Raw genomic sequence first — 22815 nt, 5'->3', positions numbered from 1 at the left:
CCTCGTCTCAATGTCTATGGTAATACTTGTCCTACCACAAGTATATCTATTTCTTAATAACCCATATACTACCTCTCAAATGGTAATGGAGGAGGAAAAATATGAAAAAATCACATGGTTGAGGATGAAATTGCATTAGCTTACAATATATATAAGTACTCATAATAAATTCATTACCGTAACAATTACTGCCTACAATTATCTATGACGATTACTCCTTATAACCCCAATTCTTTGCCCCATAGATATATTTCACTTTATTAAGTTCTGGTTGAATGGAATTGATGAGAAAGAAAAGTGGTGGGACCTAAAGTTTTTTTGTGAGAGTAAGTGGTGGTTCTTAGTCACATGAATAGTATGGAGCAATCTTTAACGGGGCGGTTTAAAAAGAAAATTGGGGCAAACAAAAAGGGACAAATGGAGTATCAAACATCAGTAGAAAATCAGGGTCTATGCCTCACGGCTAAGAGTACAGATTGCTGGCAAAAGAGAAACCTTTTACATGTCTTGAACTTCAGCGACTCAGCAGATTTCTTGGCATCCAGTCCGTCTTTCTTTTCTTTTAGGGTCTTCTCTTCCAAGGTGCTGTATCCCAGCCTCTCGCCACTTCTTTCTTTTCCTATTGTCATCCCTTAATCAGAAATCTTTTCTTTTAGGGTCTTCTCTTCCAAGGTGCTGTATCCCAGCCTCTCGCCACTTCTATCTTTTCCTACTGTCATCCCTTAATCAGAAAACAGCTTCATCTCTTACACGCAGAACCATCTAGTTTACATACCTTCCTGAGAGAAATTACTATGCAGGAAGATACATGTTTCTTTGGAATCAAACTTGAACAACAGAAAACCATCACTTGTAAAATAGCAGTAAAAACATAAACAGGTTGCCATTTGATTACAGAAAAAGGTGTCAACAATCTCTTCTTACAACAGCTTTCAGCTAGATGTCAAAAAAAACCTATCGTCTGAATGTTTGAATACATGGATATGGTGTGATACAAATTACAAAAAAAAAAAAAAAAAAAAAAAAAAAAAAAAAAAAAAAAAAATGACAGTTAGATCACCTACATTAATCTCACACTAAAGCCACCAGATCCGTCTCATTTCATCCAATGGCCAAAGTATTTGCCAGTCTTCTACAAGCTACCAGTCAAAAATATACAACCCTTGAAGCAAGGCCATGCCAGATCTTAAAATCAGCTAACTTGCAGTCTTATCACACAATAGCGAAGACAGCTCGCTGAAAGTGTGCAAGCACAGGAAATGGCCAATTTTGCATTTAAGCCCCTAAATTACAACAGGAATCCAAAAAAAAGAAAAAGAAAAATTATCCTCATGCCTTGGACACCTTTCATAGTTTAACACTTTAACTCAATCCCTCTTGCACAGTAGATTCTTCATCATTAAGTGTTCTAGCAGCTGATAAAAGCATATCCATTCCTCCAGATCCACCCGCTGGATCTTCAAATTTCAGTTTTGATTTCGTAGAGGAATCGTCAGTAACCCTTTTCCCTTCATCTTTCATTTGTTTCCGTTCTAGATCCTCATACAACTTTTTGACTTTGCGTACTGCCTTTATCCCTACATCACATTTTCGGCAAAACCACTTGCCCCTGGGTATTGATGTACGCGGAGGATCCATACAATAGATATGGTATCCATGATCACATCCATCACACATCACAATATTATCATCATCCTTGTCAACAAGACAAACCCTACATAGACAAGAAGGGCAATACCAACGAGGACCATACGTTTTTAACTCTTTGTTTGTCAAGCACCTTGTATGATAGTACTTGTATTCACAACCACTATGTTCACACACACGGAACTCTTCACCATTATTTAGTATGCTTCCACATATTTTACAAGGCAAACGTTTGTTTCCTTTGAACACTTGAGGTCCGGTTCCTATGATATCATCTGAACTTTCTTTAACATTGTCCAGTGCTTCTTCAGGCAATGGAATGGCATCAAGTCCACTGATACCAGAATTAGCAATCAATCTCTCACAAACAACACAATCTTCATGAGGAGATGCCATACCATTAGCAGTGCAATTAGCACAATACCAATTTTTGTGTGGAATTTCCTTCACAGCAGGCTTGATACAGGAAACATGGAACATTGCTTCGCATGAATCACACACAAGGCAATCTCTTCCATCTGACCTCTCTCCACACTGTCTACATGTACAAAACACAGAAGCATCTAACTCTTCCTGCTTGATTTGCACATCATAATCCCGGCCATTTAACTGTTCACATAAAGTAGTGTAAGGTATATGCAAAAGACTAATGGATTGACCAACAAAATCACAATTTTTTAAGCAATGTCTTATAAAGCCTCTCAAAATTATTTTTCATTGACAATGGCTAAACAATCTACCAAATCACAAAAACTTGAAGCTATTATCATACAAATTACAAAACAGTCAGAAAGGTTCAATTGCACCAGGATAAATGAAAGTATAGAAGAGTCAATTTATCACCAAGGTTAGAAGACATTCGAACCCCAAATCATTTTGGGACTAATGCTTTGTTGTTGTTAAAAGACATTCGAAATGTAAAATACTACCACTAAAACATATGAATAATTTGTCTTATGATGTTATTTTAACCTTTGTTAAGTGAAGGGATTTTCCCTTCACATATTTATTTAGATAAATGAAATTGCATTTTCTCAACTTCAAAGATTCCTAGTCAGTATATCACATAAGTTATTCTATACATTGAATCATTAACAAACATGTTTACAAGTTTATTAGACAGCAGATATGCAGTTTAGAAGGAGTCGAGGAGGTTACAATACTGAGGGAGGTGGCGGTAAATGATTGTGTTTTTGGCCAGTTAAAGGAAAAATTAAGATAACCAGTGAGTTGGTAGTGTATGGTAGTTACTGCCATAAGCATAACTCAACATTATTTTATAGTTCCCCATGAAATTTCCTGTTTAGTGTTATGCCCACTAGAAAGCAATTATTTCAAACAAAGATTAGATAAATCCTAAACTTAAGTCTTTCAACTAAACAAGTGCCTTCGTAGGACCACGTCATTTTGACATGCTCATCTCAAAACAAAACAGGTATTAATACTCAGGAAAAGCCAAAATGGTTATAAGCTGAATCCACTCAAAAGATTTAGCAGTCAACGTTTAAGCTCTAACAGATACACCAACAAATGCAGAAGTTGAATAAATTATTTACCTCTTGTCCTTTGTAACTTGAGGTATCAAGTACAGCACCTCCTCCCTGTCAAAAAAAAGAAGTATTTGAATGAAGGATGCATGTTTGATGCAATAAGTATGAAACAGTGGACTGTGAAGGGTAGCAAAGATTTATGCCAGATATAGAAATAATTCAAAAGTTAAGACAAGCTCTTACCAGGTCACGACAGCAGGCTCTTGACAGCTCTGACATATTATTTGAAAGGGAAACCATCTCATTGCCAATTGTCCGAAGCTTTTTCCATACCTATGGACAAGTGAGAGTGAGACATGGAATAGTGACACTTTTGCATATAATCAAAACAAATTTAACAATTAAGCCAGATAGCAAAGACACACTAAATAAACTCATATTTCACAAATTATTGAAAGTAGTGGTTTTGAAGATACACAAGAACCACTAAATAGAATAGCAAAACAACATATTAAAGGTCAAAGAGTCTTAAATCATGGTCAGACCTCAAGCAACAATCTAAACAATTCCAGTTCTTCCTTTTCTTATCTGGTATTCAGACAGTATTCTCCAGCCTCCATTACTTATGTACAGAATGTTGATCCTATTCTGTTCTCTAAATTTAATTTTAAAATTAAAAATGACTGAGAAGGAATCAAGTGGCTTTTCAACAATTGGTACTGAACATTTAATGGGATTTGATAGAATAGAAAGTGATTGGAAAAGAGGGTTTAAATTGTTCCACTTTCCACTCCTCCCATAAATGAAAGAATTGGCTTCTTCTTCCTCCAAGAACAATAAAACACCACCAAAAATAAAGTCTATAGTTTCCCAATGCCCCCCCCCCCCCCCCCCCTCCTATAGTCACACCCTACCACCACATCCCATCTTCCCTCTCCTTATCATCACTCACTAGTCATTACTTGTCAATCCCCACATGCCCTAAAGGTCATTAAAAGTCACCCTCAGTCCCTCACTCAACAGAATCCCCCAAGCAGAAGAAAGGAGGAGTCAAAGTCCATTACCTATAATTCATAACATAATATATTAACATAACCTAGAAATCTAGAATGTAGATAATATAAACAAAAAACTTTGTTGGTTAAATACAATTCCAGATAATGTAACTGCTGTTTTAACAAGCTCGATCACAAAAAACATATTGACAGTTAGCTAAAGAAGCCAAGGTAGAGCTCAAAAGTCAAATCACACCAAGCCTAACCAATCCAAAAGTGGTCTCTACTGTAAAGGACACATGAGAAATATGAACTAAGTACAAAACATTAAGAAATATAAAGTTCTCTAACAAAAATTCTTTCCAAGTGAAGCACTAAAGATTATATATAGGGTTTGTCAACGCAACCAAAAACCTTCCTCTTGCTAAATTCGTGAATAAAACAAAACAGGACATTCTATCAGCATCAAATTTCCTCCACACGGAAATAATGGTCCTGTTACTACTATTTTAAAAAAATAAAAAATAGAAAAAAGATAAATTTAAATTAATAAAAAAAATAAAAAATAAAAAATAAAAAAAACAGATTTTCCATCATGTTCCCATATTGTTCAACTCATTGCAAATCCTCAATTTGTGAAAAGTTTGGAACAAGAATGACAATTATAACTCCCATGTTATGCCCCTTCCAGAGAAACTGAGAAAGCAATGAGTTCATCACTGTTTAAAGTAAGGTTTGATGTCTACACTGCAACCAAAGCAAAAACCTATGTCAAAGAATCTAGAAGAAAACTTGCAGAATAAAATACCTGCTGAATATCCGATGAGAACAGCATAGGTGTTTGTTCATATGCACCTTCTCTTATCCTTGAATTAATAAGACCAAAGTCCAAAACTTTTTCAATTTTCAGCCCATGAAGATTTTCAGTAAGCATCTTGCACAGTGAAGCAAACTTCCCTGACATCACAAGTCTGAGGAAAGCACGTTCACACTGCCTAGTCACAGTTAATTGATTGCTATCACTAGGAACTCCATTAGAAATCACAGATGAAAACCCTTTAGCTTCAGTTGAAGCTCCATTAGTTTGCCCAGCTCTCGGTAAATGGGCATGGCTATCATGATGGTCAACTGTTTCCTGCATAAAGAAGAAAAGGAGAACTTGGGGTGATAAAAGGTAACATGTAACAAATAAACTATATAAGCAATGCCAACTACCCAGAGTGGTAAACCATGACCTACTATTTACCCTATGATTATCATCAGACACCTGCCTAGAGAACGTTGAAGGGCTTAAATGTATACATGCATGAGTGAAAAGCCAAAAAGTGAATAAAAAGATAAAGCTAGTAATGAAAAGAAACGATCTGAGGAAAGAAAATGGAGTGTGGCTACATACCTTGGCAATGTTTGCATGACTACTTCCAGGATTACTAAGAAGTGCCTCCCTGATGCAGTTTGGTATTCCACCACCTCCACCCTCAGTGGGACAGAGTGATTGACAGATGTTTTCCAAAGCATTTCTCCAATGTTGATAAGAGCAACCATCTGAACCATTCAGAAGAGATTGACAGTTTATCTTTGGGTCACAGACTTGAGCACAAGATTTTTTTTGTAAATCTATGTCCACTAATTCTTTTACCATCTGCACAAAACAAGATACAGAAGATACATAGTAGTAAGAGGCATATGGGCTAAGTTATACCGGCAATAGATTCATCTATGTCCACTAATTTTTTTACCATCTGAACAGACCAGGTAAAGAAAATACATAGTAGTAAGAGGCATATGGACTAAGTTATAAAAAGCAATAGATTTATTAATGTCAATAAGTGACCAAATGAAAAGGTTGACCTCAATACATGGGATGATGGGAAATGTAAAATTGCTGAAAATAACCACTACTAGAAGTACAAGTCGAGCCTTGAATGGACCCATCAGTAGAAAAAACACAGCACAGAAGCTCCAAGGAGTATCAATGACCAGACTCCTAAGAACATTTGCCCCGATATTAAAATGTCACTTCTAAATACATTGCTTCCCCACACAAAAATATAAGTACACTTTGACAAGACTTCTTGTAGATTTCTTCTCATTAGCTTCTCATGCTATGTTATCATATAACCTCATGCTCTCATGCCTCAACAATTACCAGTAATAAAAACAAGAAAACAAGGGGAAAATGTTTGCATAATTTAAATTACTACTCTCTCTATCCCGATCTGTACACCCTATTTGACTTTTCATGGTCTCAAGACATCTTAAAATGTATATATCTCCATTTCTCTACGCGTAAAAATAATGAAAACTTGATATGAATAAAATATACTTAAATGAATCCAACAAGATCCCACAAGACTGTATTATAACTTATAGATTAACAGGAATTATGGTCAAGGTTTTTAAAGTTTGACCAAAATATTGACAATGGGGCAAACAAATAGAGACGAATAGAGTACTTGTTTAGAGGGAAAAAAAAGGAAAGGAAAAGTGGGAATCAAGAATAAACTTCCTACATTCCAATCTTTGGAAAAGGGAGTAGGTACAAATTAGAGATACAAAGCGGGTACTATGTTGCCATTTCTCCATTTCCTTCCAAGGGGTAAAAATACTCATTAATAACTAGATTAACTTATCCTTTCCATTCTGCGGAGGGCCCTTATCCTTACATCTTCACTTGTCACCTATGCTTCTGTTATCAATTCTCTCAAGAAAAACATTTATTCTAAATGCATGTTTCGTACTATCTTACACGTACTCCCCTATCAATGTCTTTTGTGCTTCCACGCCAAACCATTATCAATCTTCTCATGGGTCAAGTCATTACATAACAGCTTTTTACATTCACTTCATGATTCATTGATATTTGTTTCTTTAGATTCATCCATACTATTATTTTAACTGTATGTGTTATGTTTTTTCCTTACTCTAATGCTCGCTTACCTCATCCCTCTACTCTACTTCTACAACAGGTAAAAAATAACATAGTTTTAGCTTATTTCAGCTTTTGTTTTCCATTTTTCTTTCAATAATTATCTCAAAAAGTATTATTACCACTCCCATGATCTAGACTTCTTGCATCACTGACTCTCTTCGACCTGGCTTCTTTAATATTAGAAGATTTAAAACCACTTTGTTTTTTGTTACTTATCATTAACTTTCTTCTCACCTCCATTTCAATCTTATATCCACTAAACTAATATTTTCTCATTCTACATTTTGTCACTTTTTCCAATGCGGGTTTAACAAGAAAGGAAAAGCAATTATCAATGCCTCAAAACACCATTTAACTCAGTCAACTCTTATCCTAAATATTTTAAAGATTGTGATCAAACAATTAATATGTCTATTCTTATGCAGAAACTCAACAGTAAAACAAACCAAGATTTACGAGTGAGTACATCAATTTATTAGAGATCCTTAATGAAGGATTCAAAATTTCGGATCCGAGTGGCAGAATCTGCTACTCCATCTATCCCTTATTTTTTGCACCATTTGACCCAAAAATTGGGTTCATGGTGCAAATAAAAAGTGGGGGCACAGAGGGAGTATATATCAAGAAAAATAATTGCTAAAGTCAAAATGCAATTAAAAGTGCATAAAAATCTTCACAAATAAATGCAAATTCTGCCATATTTAAATTCTATCCCAAATGCCAGCACATTCCATCTTCCCAGCTAAAGAAGCCACCAGAGGTCAACTTCAGGCCTCCACACTGCCACACTGACAGTAACTACGGGTCCTTCAAAAAATAACGCTTCAAATAAAGAAATTATTTTAGTCCTTATAGAACATGTATGAAAGTTAGGAGTTTCTAATCTGCTGGTTTGGCTGTTTAGTAACCAAACCACTGACAAAGACAATAAAGATAGAAGCTAAACCCAATCAACCATATCCTCCAGTTTTTAAACTTTTCTACACTTAAGGTGTGCCTCACTGCCTCGCCTAAGAAAGGTGTGTCCCCTTGCCTTACACCTCATTTTTTAAAAACTAGGACTGATATACAAAATTAGTACTCCGAACGATAGAATGCTTCTATCCTAACATTACATTTAAAAATCTTATGCAAGAGACACGGATTTAACTGAGCAGATTTCAGGAGTTGAGCTGCTCAATTGCAGCAGATAAGCTGGTGTCCTTGGCACTACTCTAATTCTTGTCCATGGACCAGGGTCCTCAAAAGTTTTGCACAACAAAGTTTTCTCAGCCTGACACTTTTTGCTGTAAGCAATGCAAGAACAGGACCCTGATGGATTCCCATTTTTGCTCAAGTACATACCAACCTTTTAAATTTTCCTGCTCTACAAACAGTGAGCATTGGATAACAACAATTTTTATGGATGGCTTCAAGTACTAAAGAAGTTTTTCTATTTAAACAACGTAATTTCAAGTGGCATTGGCACAAGTCAACAACTAGAATTGTAAACACAATATCACACATAACCTCCAAACCTATCCTCAAAGAAATTTTTTTGACAAGAAAAGAGCATAAAACTGATGACGGATCCAAATAAAGCTTTACTCGAATACCTAGTACAAGTACAAATGAGTGTTTTCATTCTACTCAATTACAAGACCAACTTCCATCCGAGCTTTATGATCCAAAAATCATTACAAATCCAACATACATGCCAACCCAGCTTGATTTGCACGAAATCCCAATTAAAGCAAACTCCGCCTTAGAGAAGTCAAATCAAGACATTTAACAATTCTAATGAAACCTAAATAATTTAGCATTCACTGGACACAACTTCAAAGTCACTGAAATCATCCTAATTAGCTTTAAAATAACACATTACTCAATTCGGCAAAGTTAACCACATCATTCATACTATGCAAATCAATCAAATCTCATCGAAACACGAAAACAGCTTAATGCCAATACAAGAACATAAATCAATGGGTCAGAAAAAAAGAACCTTATCATCCAATTGAGCAGAAGTAGCACAAGGCATCTTCTCCAAATCAACAACCTTGCAATTCGAATTCGATGCCCCACATTTTCGACGCTTATACGTCCGAAGCGAACTCCCATCTCTACTACCACCACTACTACTTGAACAACCATGCAAAAAACCATTCACCTTATTACCACCATTACTATTACCATAAACACTACCATTCCCATTACCATTACCATTACCATTCGCTTCAATCACCATATCTTCAAAACCGCCACAAATTTAGGGTTTACAACAACCCCCAAATTCAATTCAATCCCACCAACTTCAAAAACACTCCACAACCAAATCAAAATCAAAAAACACCCGAAAACTCACCAAGATCTTGCGACATAACCCCTTGAACAATCTTGAAACCCACTTAATTAAAACATTGAAAATTCAATCGATTCAGTGAGTAATTCCAGAAAGAAGCAATTCGAAAGTTGCAGAAGTGAAGTAGGAGAGAGAAAGTAGTGGAGGATAGAGGAGAGAGAAAGTAGAAATCGGCGACGGAACCCTAGAAAGAGGCGGTTGAGAAGGTGGTGGTGGCGCTGAATTGAGGAGAGAGAAAGTAGAGAGAGAAAGGGTGGTTTGGCTTATCTTTTGGTATTTGAATTTTAAAATGTGTTGTGAAAATTATAGAGCGCTTCAAATTCTTTGGTGGTATTGTTGCTATTTTTGGAGGGATTTGGAGTGTTTAATTTTGTGTGATTTTGTTAATTGGTTATAATTAATTGATTGATTATTTGATTGTAGAAAGGTGGCTAGTGAGTAGTGACGAAAGTGAAGAGGAGGGAGACTAGATTATGGTTCAGGTACTTTTCCATTTTGTTAGGGAGATCTATAAAATCATAAGGAGTAAGTAGATTATTGCATCATTTATAATAGGGTTATTCGTGAATTCTGTATTTAACTTACCATATTATGTACTTCACATTGTTGTACTTGTAGCTTAGTGGCTTCATTTTTTACAGCTTTTGGTTATGAGAGATAGGGATAAGGTGGTGGGATAAGAACATAAAGTTATTAAATGTGAAGCTAATAATTACTCCTTATCTGCTATATTTGTTAGTTTGTTTTTTTAAATACTGATCGAGTGGTAGAAGTAAAAAATTACGGAGTATCTTTTACATATATGGGACAACCACCAATATGTCCATAAGCTATAAAAAGTGACACATTTAAATTGAATCACATATCATGCTACACACTTGATTTACAACATTATATGCCCATGTTATATCTATGTACCCTAACGTAACAGACTAAGTCGTCACCAACTTAACTTGTTGTAAGCCTTGTGACCTTTTTTTACATGGATAATCTTTGATACTCAATGTGACCAATTGACCATAATAAAATGTATATCACTTGAACTATCATGTCATTTAATCACCCACGCATATGATTTACAAATAGGAATACCGCCCCACGCTAATGTGACCTACACATGACAGATAACAATTAGCATAAGAACATAACTTACTATATAATAATATCAAACCCTAACGAAGTAAGGCTTATCTTGCATGCGTCTTACACGTGCTTTATCCAAAGATATTGAACTAGGCCACACTCTAGCGATTTCCAACCACTTAATCATGTAACCATGTGAGTAGGGAACACCCCTTAATATATATATCAATCATGCATCATAACTCAGGTAATTGTGCATGCGCACCATTGTACACCTCTCCATCTTAAACATCTTGGAAACTCAAAATGTCGTCAAGCACCAAGATCTTGGAACCAATTGAGTCAAATTAGTGTCCTCTCCAAGTCTAAACCATCATGAGTTGCTAGAGGTTGCAATCGAATCGTTCGAATTGGGTCCATTTAAGTTGTTTCATTTTTAGGGTTACACTCGTTTGACTAGTTTTAGGTTCGGATCAATTCAAGTCAATTTTTTTTTACTTAATTTCCAATATGCATATTTTAATAATAAAAACAATTATTATCAAGTTCATTTGGTTCAAGTCCGGTCAAATCAAATTGGGTCAAAGTCCCTTCAATCCACCTCCTCTCATCATAACCTAAATCACATCTTCCCTAGATGTTTCGCTTGTATGGTGGATTGTTAAGCCATCAAATTGGTATGGACTTTTGTATTACTTAGATACATTTTATAGAAATGACAAACCAATAAAGATATTGAACGTCATTATAAAAAAAAAAAAAAAAAACTTGGACCAACATTGGCCCCTTCGAATATACTTCATATGGCCATGACAACCAAGGTTTCATAGTTGCAATCACCATAGTCCATCGATACTCAAAGTATCATGTCATCCGGTCATCCCCAAGTTCCACACACAAACATAACTAACGCTTTGTTTGGATAGCAAAGAAGGAAGGAAAGGAAGGGGAGGGAAAAAGGAGGAAGGAAAGGGAAAAGAAAGGGAAGGGGAGGTGAGCTCCATTTTCCCTCCAAATTTGAAGGGGATTATGCTTATTAAAGAGAGATTGAAAATGGATCCTTCCCCTTCCTTCCCCCGATTCTTTATACAAATAAGAGAGTTTGTCCTCCTCCCTTTTCTCTTCTCTTCTTTTTCTTTCATTTCTTTATATCTAAACACGGTGTTAAAGACCTAACCGTAATACCATCAAACCTAACACTTCGACACTCGCCAACTCACGAGGTCACGACAAGTAGATTCAAGGGTCCGCTCACATAGTCACATGGGGTTTTTCTCCAAAATACCCTTATTCAATCATACTGAGTCCTCCACAGTCCACACGGACAAATAGGATCATAGTAGCTGTAGGACACTTTGTAGAGAGACGGGCACACAGACTGTACCATGGACGACGAGAGAATGAGCAGGGCACCAATATCAAGGAAGCAGCTCTCATTGCGATGTCTGTCGTGCAGAGAAGAGTACTGCTCAACAGACGCAGGCACCTGCAAAGAGTGCTACGAAGAAGCCAGCGAAACAGAGGAAGAACTCAAGAGTGAGATTGAAGATCTCAAGGCTAAAGTTGCTTTCCTTCGTTTAGGCTCTTCTCCTTTCGACTCCCACAAACGATCTTCCTCCATTGGCTTCTCTGACGTTGTTTTGGTCGCCTCTGATGAGTTTCACTCCAACCCAGTTTCTCTCCTTGCTCATAAAGCTGTTTTGGTTAGTACCCATTTGCTTGTTTTGGGGAATTTTGTTGCTTTTTGTGATTTGCTCAATTGCCCACCAACTGTTTGATGTTTTGCCTCAATGAGTTTGGTATTAGAATTACTTTTGTTCATTTTGGTATTTGTTTGTGTTTGATTGTTAATATTGGATTGAAGCTGTTAGTATAGGCAATACTAGCTTTTTAAGTGTTCAATTATGACTTTGTAAAGATCTTGTTTTAATGGGGTTTGGGGTCTTGGGGAGGTTGAGATTTTGGCAATTAAGGGTTTATAAGTTCTTACACTGTCACTGTTATTGTTGCTGTGTTGTTATTTTTAGGGTTTCTAATGTTGTTAATCGCAATTACACTTGAACTTTTAAGTCAGTTTTGTGGAAGTTGTGGTGGTAGTATACTAGTATATAAAGTATCACTTTGCTTAATTTGAGAAAAAGTCATTGATAAGTTAAAGTTCATGGCTGATAAGCTCAAATAAGTTCAGTTTAGGGCCAATAAGGGCTGCGTAAGTTCAATTTATATCGACAATAAGCGAAGTTTAAGGCCAATAAGTTTAGTTAAGTTCATGACTAATAAGCTTATACAAGTGAAAATGTGTAATTCAATTGAAGAGAACTCGCCCTAAGTTATTATGAGTTTAAGGGATTACACACTACATTACCTGACACCTGTTCAGATGTTTTTTGTTTGATTTTCCTCCCTTCGATTTCTGCATTGCTGGTAAACCTTGTTTATCAACTGAAAATTTATCACCCTCTGAGCCCTGGGGTTACCATTGATACTGTTTGTCAATCTGCTGAAGTTACTGTAACATGAAGTCGGGATTAATGATGTCAATGGCTGGCCAAAACAATAATTGTTGCTTTAGCAGTGTTTTGAGTTTTGTGACTACATATCATTTTGTCAATCAAGGAATGAAAGTTGATATCAATTATTTCCAATCGATCTGACCTCTCTTTTTGTTCTCAAAACAGGCAAGTCGATCCCCAGTGTTCAAAGCCATGCTTGAGATTGAAATGGAAGAGAGCCGTAGTGGCACCATCAGCATCAGTGATGTGTCCTATGATGCCCTGCGAGCTTTTGTCAACTATTTGTACACTGCAGAAGCGTGTCTTGATGAGCAATTAGCATGTGATCTCTTAGTTCTAGCTGAGAAATATGAAGTAAAACATTTGAAGATGTACTGCGAGAAGTTCTTAGTGTCCAAACTGAATGGGGACAATTCAGTTGCAAGCTACAGTTTTGCACATCAGCATAATGCTAATCACTTGCTTCAGTCTGCTTTGTCCATGATCATTGAGGACATGGACAACTTGACCAAATCAGAGGAATACGCTCATCTTGTTGAGAAGGATCCAAGGCTTGTGGTAGAAATATATGAGGCTTACCTATCGAAACAAACTAATACTGCTGCTAGGAGCGATTGATCATGTTTTAGTTGATAACTGACTTGTTGGCGATGTGGATATGGATTAATTGTGTATGTAATTTGTGTAGGAAAGTTTGGATTATGATTAAGCAGTGCACATAAGGCTATGAAGCAGTAGGAACTGCATCCTGCTTTCCATTTGTTGACAGATTCAATTTGTGAGTAACATTGGCAATTTTTTAGCTCAAGTATGAATCTTCTGATAGTAGCTAACATTTTGTTGTCTTTTTAAACCAAATTAAATCACAATTTTCATTCACTTTTTAATAATTTACATTTCCGCCATACACATGAAATTTTTGTTTTTATTTCATCATTATCGGTAATATGAGGATTTTCAAGTTTATTTTGCTAAAATTAGAAAATGACTGGTTATTTTGGAACCTCCTAAAATAGAAATGCAACCCATCTGGTGGTGCATGCTCGGGAGTAAATTTGACAGCTCTGCTGTCTATTTGGTTAGTATTAACTGTAAAAAAAAAAAAAAGAGCATAAAAGTAAGCATCAAGGATTACAGAAAGGCTGATAGTCTAAATGGTGAACATTATAGATCAATAACATAACTACACAACAAACTTTTCTTGGTTGAATGTTTACAAGGTACACTGAATTTATTTTGCCTTGATTAGGGCTACAGTACAGTAAGTTCAATCTTTCTATGCTCCAATTTTTGGAGGTGTATCACAAAATTCGAAGTACTAGTATGATACTATGCCTATTCGAATAAAAACTATGATACATGTATACTACAGTGGGATTAAGCTATGCTATATTGACCCCTAGCTCGTTAACAATTTGTGATAAATGGAGGAGAGAAAAACTTGCAAGATGTTTCAACAATTTTTTGCCAAAAGGGGTTATCGTTTCTTGCTGCATCTCAAGATCTTCCAACTAGCATGAGGACCCTCGCCTGTGTCATGAAGAAAGCATACCCAGCTCATTGCAGCTGCAAGCTCTTGAAGCTCATCCAAGACAGAGATTGAGTCTCGTACATAAATTTTGCCATCTGGTCTTAGTATACGATCCATTTCAAGCATGATGGTGGATATATTGCATCTGCACAAAAGGGAATAGAAAAGGAACAAGAATTATTATTCTGTGTGTTTTTCCTAACTTCACCAACATTTGCCAGAAAGGGGTAAAAATATAAGCCAAAATTCCTTCTTGTAAGTAACACATGCTCTGCTAAAATTCTAACCTTTTCCTCTCAATGGAAAAGAGACCGGATGCATGCAGCAAGTCATATGTCCTTGGGTAAGTATCAAATGCCTCGCACCTGAAACGCACAGCACAAGCAAAAAAAAACACCAATCTGATAAAATCAAGTTGCAGTGACAATCAGAAGATGGAGGGAGTGAAACATTATAGACAACATGAGCATATAACCATGGAATTTCAAGAAGCTCTAAGTGAAGGACTTGGAATATTTAGATTATAATGATACTCTTGGTTAAATCAAAATTCAGGCAACATACCAGTCATGCATAACTCCAAGTAGACCACGATCATAGATTACTGGCAAAGTATTGAACCCACTGACTGGGACCGCATTCATAACCCAGCAATTAAGATCAAATTCGTGTAATGCTGCTGCAAACCTATCAAAAACACATTACACAAGTTGCAAAATCTGCAAACTACAACATTGATCAATTATATGTGCAAGTTAACAAAATTAAATTTGGTGATTTTTAAGCTCTGTTTTAATACTCTGTAGATCACAAAGTGCCATGAAGCTTTAAAAAACAAAAGAAAAGAAAAGAAATACAGAAAGGAAAATATACCCTCCAAATCCAGCCCTCATATCCATTACATTCCGTATCTTCAACTCCCTCCAGCGAAAGGCACTAATATAACTTTGTATAATTTCCTTCCAATATTTTGACTCTGCTTTCATGAGTTCCTTTCTGGCAGCAAAGGCATCCATCTGAATTGTCTGCAGTCTATCTGGGGGGTGATGTAGGCGCTCAGGCCATGTGGACACATTAGCTCCAGATCCATTATTAGGGATCTTTGTAATGCAGGCCTTCAGGCCTACATACCTGTCAATTATTGAGTTGAATTTATTGAGGTAGTTGCAGTCTCAAAGTAGAATAAGATAACATCGACAGTGAACAGTGGAAAAGCAGAAGAAAGGATTAATTAATCAGAATCTTGCCCCATGCAACCTGGACAGCTCTCCTGGTTTGTATAATATGGCACAGGAGAAGTCACAGGTTGCTTCTCCTCCACTTTCATCATATATGCAAAAATGTGAGGGTCGATACAAAGCAAAGTTACCAAACATTGTCTGGATCATCTTTTGGATCACAAAGTGGAGGTTGCACTCCAGCTTCACGATCCAGGTAACAGCTGTTGTTCAAAGGCTTCCTCCATATAGCAATATAACCTTCCTTTTTTATCAGTTCCCAACAAATGCGGGATGTAAGATTCTCCATTTCTGTAGATATAATAAGTAAAAAACAAAGGCATTCTTACCTTGAAAAGTACAGACTTCAAGAAATCTCAACTAACAACTCAAATAATGACCCAACTGAAATTTTGTTTTAAAATGAAGGGTTTCAATCACACTCAGCCTTAACAGCAGAGAGGGGAGGGGGCACAACTTCGAGATAAGATAAACACTGACTTATAAGGCATAAAATGTAGGTGCAAATACATGTACTGGTACCTTTCCACTGTTCTTGCAATTTAGCTTCATGCTTATAGACTGGCTGTGCTGCCCAAGCAAAATATCCTCCAGCTCTCAGCATTCTATTAACTTCAAGAAGTAAGATTCCATCTGCCAAGTAATTAATAATAAGCAGATTAAAACTTAAATAATAAAAATAAATAAATAAATAAAAAAGGCACAACTACAGGCATCCAAATTATCCCTTAAAAAAAAAAAAGCATCAAAAGGCATCCAATTATCAGTTCATTACACTACGAAACAAATACAACTGTAAACCTATTTAGCATCAAGGACAGCTTGTCATGGTCACAAATCTCACAATTATTCATTCCAAATTTAGAAACTAAATCAGAGAGCATAAAATGAGAGTGGCACACAGCTTATATAAGTAAAAAAAAAAAAAAAAAAAAAAAAAACTCATATGCCGCAAGAGAGAGTGTCATGTCAATGAAGGTTTGAATAAAAACCAAGTTTAGATGACAAAAAATACCATCATGTGTCCAATTTATTCTGCACCTTGAACAGTGAATCAAATCAAAAGCTTGACTTGGATACAACAGACGGTGTGTTGCAAAAACTGATATCATAGCTGGCACACCACGCTCAAGTGCAAATTGAATCTGGTTCTCATGAACATCTTTTGGAGCTATAGAAAGAGTGCTAACATTACGCTGCAGCAAAAATGCACCAAAACTAGCCACCCCGCAACCAATATCCAAGACAACTCTGGTATTATGGCCAAATTTTATGTCAGGAATCATCTGCAAATCCAGCACCCACCAGACAGGGTCAACAGCAGATAGTTCCATATGAGTAAGAAAAAAAGCTTTACTACATATTGACAAAACGTCCAACCTGTGAAATTTGATCCAAGTACTGATCAGCACCATGAATAAATTGTGTGCCACCACCAGGAAACACAAATTTCTCTCCCTTAATTGATATCCAATTCTGGCCTCCTTTATCTTCAACCAGCCGTGTGTGAGGTATATTATCAAACCATACCTACTTTAGAATAATGTTAGATGGAAGATATCCCTCGGGCCAAGAAAAAGAAACAAAAATTTAAAAGAACTTCCTCTGTTATTTTAATCGCAAATTCGCAGTGTATTCCTTTATGAAAAGTTTCAATTATTTTGCAACATTGCTTTACTCAGCTAATGGTTCTCTCTATCTACTTATCACATGGGTCCCTCTATCACTCTCCTCACCTTCACGTTGAAGTTAAAAGGGAATGCATTAAGTATTAAGTACATAATTGTATCCCTTGGTGATGCTTTGTATGCTTTGGTCCCTACCTATTTCAGAATCTATTGTTGTAAAAAGGAGTATTTAGTGTGTTTACAAGGGGACATAAGAAAGTTGTGTTGATGTAACTGGGCATATAGTGAAATGGAAAAGAGTATATTAGAGAATAAGGGATTCCCTTGAATGGTTCTGCTCAATGATAAATTCTCTCGAAAGAACATCTTCCAATAATTTTGTATTCCAAATTTTTAATGACTACACCTTCTATTATACTCTCCTTCCTAATCTTACTGAAGTGGGTCAAGCATAATGTTACTAAAGCTGCAATGCAGCCAACAACGTAAAACTTAAAGCACAGATTATTTGACAGCAACAACTACACGGCATTGTAACCAATGGTGCCATCAAAGGCTCTGGAATCTAATACTTCGTATATGCATTCTGTTGGTCTGACAGAGTATAAGGAAATTGACATAGCATTGTATGAAAGCAGGAAAAACACACAGACTGAACCACTCCGTACAACAGAAATGTTTGGTACAACGGCAGAGCTAGTTATTGAAATTATTCAAGATTGTAATGTTAAACTAAAGGACATGTTTAGTTAAATTGATAATACTAATCAGATTGTCAATTTTGGATGTTAAATTCTTATCAGATTAAATACTACGTAGTATACTTTAGTTAGCTCATCATTATACATTCATTTCAGCACCTCGCCAAACAGCTCTAAAATATATCCTCAATTCGACAAAACACAACGTCATCAATGCAACAATCAAATAAGAGTTTAGACTAGCAACAAACTAACTCAAATTGATCATTCTTTTCTTTTGGAGCATCAGGAGCCACTAAGGATAATGATGTAACCTAGACAACTAATAACACACGGACCACAGGATACAATCCGAGTACCTCCCGCATAGACTTTAACCAACTAAGCTAATTTACATTCGCAACCAAATTGATCACTCAAACACCCAAGCATTATAATCAAAATTCAAGAACACGAAAGCAAATCATGAATTCAATATACCTCATCACGGCTTTGAGGCCACGGAATCGGAGACCGGTACTTGGGAGGAGCAGGAACCAAACAATCCAAACCTTTCTCAATCTCAGGACAATGCCGCTCAAATCTCTCCCCTCTTTCCGTCGAATTCAAATTTCGAATCGCATCAACATTATCCAAACAAGGGATAAACTCCCTCATACTCTCATTACACAACTTATACTTCTCCAAAACCCTAACCCTAATTTCCTTCTTCGCATTTTCTCTCTCCTCGTACTTCCGAGTGATATTAGCGAGCATTTCGTCGGCAGATAAAGGGTCGAGAACGATATCACCGACATTGAAGGTATCAACCATGGCGCCATTTTCGTCGACAATGCCTGTTCTCTCGAGCACCGGCAATGGCGGTGAAGGAGTGAGAGTTTTGAGGGGAAAAGGGGAGGAAGAGAAGGAGGAGAAGAGGAAGAAGAGGGAGATTGAGAGGAGAGAGAAAAGAGTGATTTTGATGAAGGTTGGAGATTTGAGAAGGTCCTTCAATGGCGGTGGGTTGGAGATGTTCGTCATCATAATTCATAAGTGGACAGTGGTTTCGTTATCAATCAGGTGGTGAAGGTGAAGGTGAAGTAGATTTAGCAGGTGGGTCCGGGTCAATGATATTTTTATCATGGAGGCAGATGCACCATGCTTGGTGCTTGGTGCATCCGGATTTCCTTAAAAAAAGGCGGAATGAACATATTGTTGTTCAGTAAAGAACATATAGCTGTTTTGTAAAGAACATATCATTATTTAATAAAGAACATCACATGTGGTTGTTTTGTAATGAACATGTATTTGTTTTGTAAAGAACATATAACTATTTTGTAAAAAAAAAATCCACTTTTATGTTCTTTGTATATATTTAAAGAACATCCGTAATATTAATAAAGAACATGATATATAATGTAATGAATATTATTTGTATTCAAAAAAAAAACACATAAAGAACATAATACCAGTAGTATTTTTTAAAGAACATCTAGCTTTTCAATCTTTAAATGAATTATTTGTTCCATAATTGAAGAGTTTTAGTAATTATTTCCCAATCTCAATAGAAATTTATATATTTCTTCATGTTTAATTTCACTTGTTTGAATATTTTAGAGAGAGGAATAAAAATCTTAGAGAGAGAATTAGAAAATTTTTAGAGAAAAAGAAATTCTTCTAATAGAAGACAATGGATGTGCATTTAGATCGAGTTTCGTGGTGCTTTTGATCATTGTTTGTTAATGGAGTGATTTTTCATGAAGGTGAATATGTGGATTTGTTAATCAAAGATTGAAGGTATTTTGAATGAAGTCTTGAATTTATTTTTCTTTAATTGTGTTACTTTAGATTTGTGTTAGAATATTTTGTGATCATAAAATTCATTGTTTATTTTTCTTTTTTAAATTTGATGAATCTGGATAAATGTTGAATTTGAGAATAATGTGACAAAGGTTGAAGATGATCTAATGTTCTTTATAAGATAGTGTTATGTTCATTTCTTTAATCTTTACAATTCTATAACATGTTCTTTTCACTTTAACTAAATGTTCTTTTCATTTTAGCTAAAATGTTCTTTACATTTCTATATAATGTTCTTTCCGCTTTTTTTTGGGAACGGATGTACCATGCGCATGGTACATCCGCCTCCATGAACCACTAATTGCCGGGTCAATACCAAATTGTAGGGTCCAAATTAATCATATGGGTGCTAATCGAGACCTCATGGTTGCTCGACTGGACGACTTGTGCTCGTTAATTTATGAGTTGAGCTGAGTGGATCACGAGTTGCTCATTTAGGTCTCTTGAATTTCAAATGCTTGTTGATTATATTTTATTCTCTTTATATAAATTCTTCCTAATTAAGTTTTTTATTTTAAATTTATTAAGTGTTAAAGTAAATTTTTGTTTTTGAAGATAGAAGAATAGAAAAATAAAAAAAGTAATTAATTTCTTGTATACTTATCGAGTTTCAAGCTGATTCGAATGAGCACGAGCAAACTCGAGTTGAGTTTTGATCGAATATTGACCGAGTCGAGTTCGAGCTGCTCGCGAGTTGTTCTGCTCAATTAGCACCCCTAATTAATCAAATGCTCCCTCCATATTTTGTCACTTGCTCAATTTTCCAGGTGTGGAGTTTAAGAATAAATACTCTGTTGTACTCCCGTATAATGTATTCCTTAATACTAGTAAAATACTTCGTATGAAGGAAGAGGAGTTGGTGGAAAAATAAGGCGTTTAGTTATGGGTTTGGAATGAATGAGGTTAAGGTGATATCGGGTTGAAAATTAATGCTTAATACCATGTGTTTGGTTCAATTCTGAAATGAAATCTAATCCCTTAACACCATGTACGAAGTATTTGATACCTAAGGGGGAATGAGCCAAAAACCCAGCTCCGTCAAGGTTTCTAAACCCCATACCTCATGTGTTTGAGATATGAGTTTAAAATTCATACTTTTGATTACCAAACATATAGAGTATGTTCACTTTAGCTTAAGTTCAGTTCAGCTTCAATCTGTTCAGTACAGTTCAGTTCAGCTCCCAATTTCTTTCTCCAATAAGATATTTATTTTAGCTCTATTCAGTTCAGTTTAGCTCCAAACAGTTCAGTTCAGTAAATATGAATAGACCCATAGTATGTGTCAAAAACTAGTCTATTTATACATTTATACTATATACTAAAGTAATATATATAGGAGACACTTAGCATGGTTTTGTTAATAATTTTCCCTCCAAAATTTTATATTCAATTAAAAAAACTAGTGTGTGGCCCGGGGACGCCCCGGATTGCTAGTTTGTATTTGTTGGTTTCAAGTTTAAGTGTTGCTATAAACATTGTTTAGTTGCCAAACTCAATCATTACATAATGTTAACAAATAATATAATTAAAACACCAATTAACTTATCTAAGTTAACTATAATTTTGTTGGATAAAAAACACAATTAATAAATGGCTAAGATGGTAAGACTTATATCTTAAGACTTGTTGGTCATGCTGCACATATTACTGACATGTCGAACTTATAAAAGCTGACACCTGAAACATATTATGTTTAAGGAACGCTTTTTAATTATATAACTAGTGTGTGGCTCGGGCGATGCTCCGAGTTGCTAGTTTGTAATTAACATTCGATTAATTTTTGCTTAATATATTGAAAATCATTTTCAAATTTTAATATTTTGGAAAAAGATTTGTCTTAGGAGAACCATATTTAATATTTGTAACAAAATTAATAGAAGTTGTTAAATTATCCTATGATATGTAACGAATAGTACAATTAAGGACTAATCATCTTATCCAAGTTAATTATAATTTTGTTGGATAAATTTATACAAATATGGATAGCTAAGGCGGTAAGACTTGCATAGTAACACTTGTTAGTCTCAAGTTCAAGTCTTGCTATAGACATTTTTTAGATTTCAAATCTAATTCTTGTTGTGGAGGTGACGTTGCATATATTGATGACTTGGCACGTTTATAGAGCTTAAAAGGGTGACACGTGATACAGATTCTGTTTTAGGAACGCTTTTTAATATATAATAATAATAATAATAAAGTATAGAAGTATAGATATAGATATAGATTATAGATATAAATGATAGACATAAATAAATTCATTTTTTTAAAAAAAAAGTGTTGCATAAATCATTTAATTTCAATTGACTAGTATTATATCATACTTTATAAATCCATGCACTGCACGGGTAAAACTAGTCTATACTTATTATTAAAAACTCAAACCAAAAAACACACAATCCAAAGCCATCAACAAAACACACAATCCAAAGCCATCAACAAAACACCAATCTTCTTAATTGAACATGGTTACTCCACTCGTGTAATTAATTGGTTCCGCCATGGTTGAATCAATTTTATAAAGTATAAGATAGCTCTAGCACTTCAATTTTACAAAAATGAAAAAAAATAGTACAGTTTTTTTTTTTTGAATAAAGAGTCAAGTTGTCCAGGCCATTCAATACTCGCCTTAAATCATTATTTAGTACAGACAACGCCTACCTGATGTTTTTTTTTTTTATTTATTTGAATGAATGTGTGTGTGTGTGTTTTTTTTTAATAATTAAACTATGTGATTTATAATTATGTACTACCTCCGTTACATATTAGTTGCAACTTTAGGCAATATTTGTGAGAGATAAAATATTCCAAAGTTGCAACTAATATGTAATGGAGGTAGTATATTTCTTTTTCATATTTGTATCATGTTTGATAATTGGC

General features: G+C 35.4%; 3 protein-coding genes across 3 annotated transcripts; 1 reads left to right on the top strand and 2 right to left on the bottom strand.

Moving 5' to 3' along the window:
- Positions 1-866: 866 nt before the first annotated feature.
- On the bottom strand, positions 867-9639 carry LOC145614488 (PHD finger protein EHD3-like). The gene is made up of 6 exons (XM_081669542.1): positions 9049-9639; positions 5529-5774; positions 4941-5267; positions 3381-3470; positions 3204-3248; positions 867-2256 (listed from the first exon to the last, which is right to left on the bottom strand). Exons 1-6 carry the CDS (start codon positions 9289-9291, stop codon positions 1363-1365), a joined length of 1845 nt encoding a protein of 614 aa, XP_081525668.1. The 5' UTR covers positions 9292-9639; the 3' UTR covers positions 867-1362.
- Positions 9640-11837: 2198 nt separating this feature from the next.
- On the top strand, positions 11838-13765 carry LOC145614853 (BTB/POZ domain-containing protein At4g08455-like). The gene is made up of 2 exons (XM_081669916.1): positions 11838-12191; positions 13167-13765. The coding sequence occupies exons 1-2, from the start codon at positions 11874-11876 to the stop codon at positions 13617-13619; spliced, it is 771 nt and encodes a 256-aa protein (XP_081526042.1). The 5' UTR covers positions 11838-11873; the 3' UTR covers positions 13620-13765.
- Positions 13766-14190: 425 nt separating this feature from the next.
- Positions 14191-19119, bottom strand: LOC145613684 (putative methyltransferase PMT10). The gene is made up of 9 exons (XM_081668765.1): positions 18580-19119; positions 17151-17300; positions 16786-17056; positions 16293-16403; positions 15902-16061; positions 15406-15663; positions 15097-15219; positions 14820-14897; positions 14191-14677 (listed from the first exon to the last, which is right to left on the bottom strand). Exons 1-9 carry the CDS (start codon positions 19117-19119, stop codon positions 14479-14481), a joined length of 1890 nt encoding a protein of 629 aa, XP_081524891.1. The 3' UTR covers positions 14191-14478.
- Positions 19120-22815: the final 3696 nt, after the last annotated feature.

Source organism: Chenopodium album, chromosome 25 (assembly GCF_948465745.1).
Source record: "Chenopodium album chromosome 25, dcCheAlbu1.1, whole genome shotgun sequence".
NCBI classification, from domain to species: Eukaryota; Viridiplantae; Streptophyta; class Magnoliopsida; order Caryophyllales; family Amaranthaceae; genus Chenopodium; species Chenopodium album.
This window is presented reverse-complemented; position numbering and strand designations above follow the sequence as displayed.

What these genes read in the sequence shown, in the direction of transcription:
- LOC145614488 (XM_081669542.1), bottom strand. Translation starts at nt 9,291, where the DNA reads ATGGTGATTGAAGCGAATGGTAATGGTAATGGTAATGGGAATGGTAGT. An exon ending in TCTCATCGGATATTCAGCAG is followed by an intron (nt 3,471 to 4,940) that starts GTATTTTATTCT and finishes ACTTGTCCATAG; the next exon opens with GTATGGAAAAAGCTTCGGAC. An exon ending in CAAGTTACAAAGGACAAGAG is followed by an intron (nt 2,257 to 3,203) that starts GTAAATAATTTA and finishes TTATGTGAACAG; the next exon opens with TTAAATGGCCGGGATTATGA.
- LOC145614853 (XM_081669916.1), top strand. Translation starts at nt 11,874, where the DNA reads ATGGACGACGAGAGAATGAGCAGGGCACCAATATCAAGGAAGCAGCTC. An exon ending in TTGCTCATAAAGCTGTTTTG is followed by an intron (nt 12,192 to 13,166) that starts GTTAGTACCCAT and finishes TTCTCAAAACAG; the next exon opens with GCAAGTCGATCCCCAGTGTT.
- LOC145613684 (XM_081668765.1), bottom strand. Translation starts at nt 19,119, where the DNA reads ATGACGAACATCTCCAACCCACCGCCATTGAAGGACCTTCTCAAATCT. An exon ending in ACTTGGATCAAATTTCACAG is followed by an intron (nt 17,057 to 17,150) that starts GTTGGACGTTTT and finishes CTGGATTTGCAG; the next exon opens with ATGATTCCTGACATAAAATT. An exon ending in ATTGCAAGAACAGTGGAAAG is followed by an intron (nt 16,062 to 16,292) that starts GTACCAGTACAT and finishes TTATATCTACAG; the next exon opens with AAATGGAGAATCTTACATCC.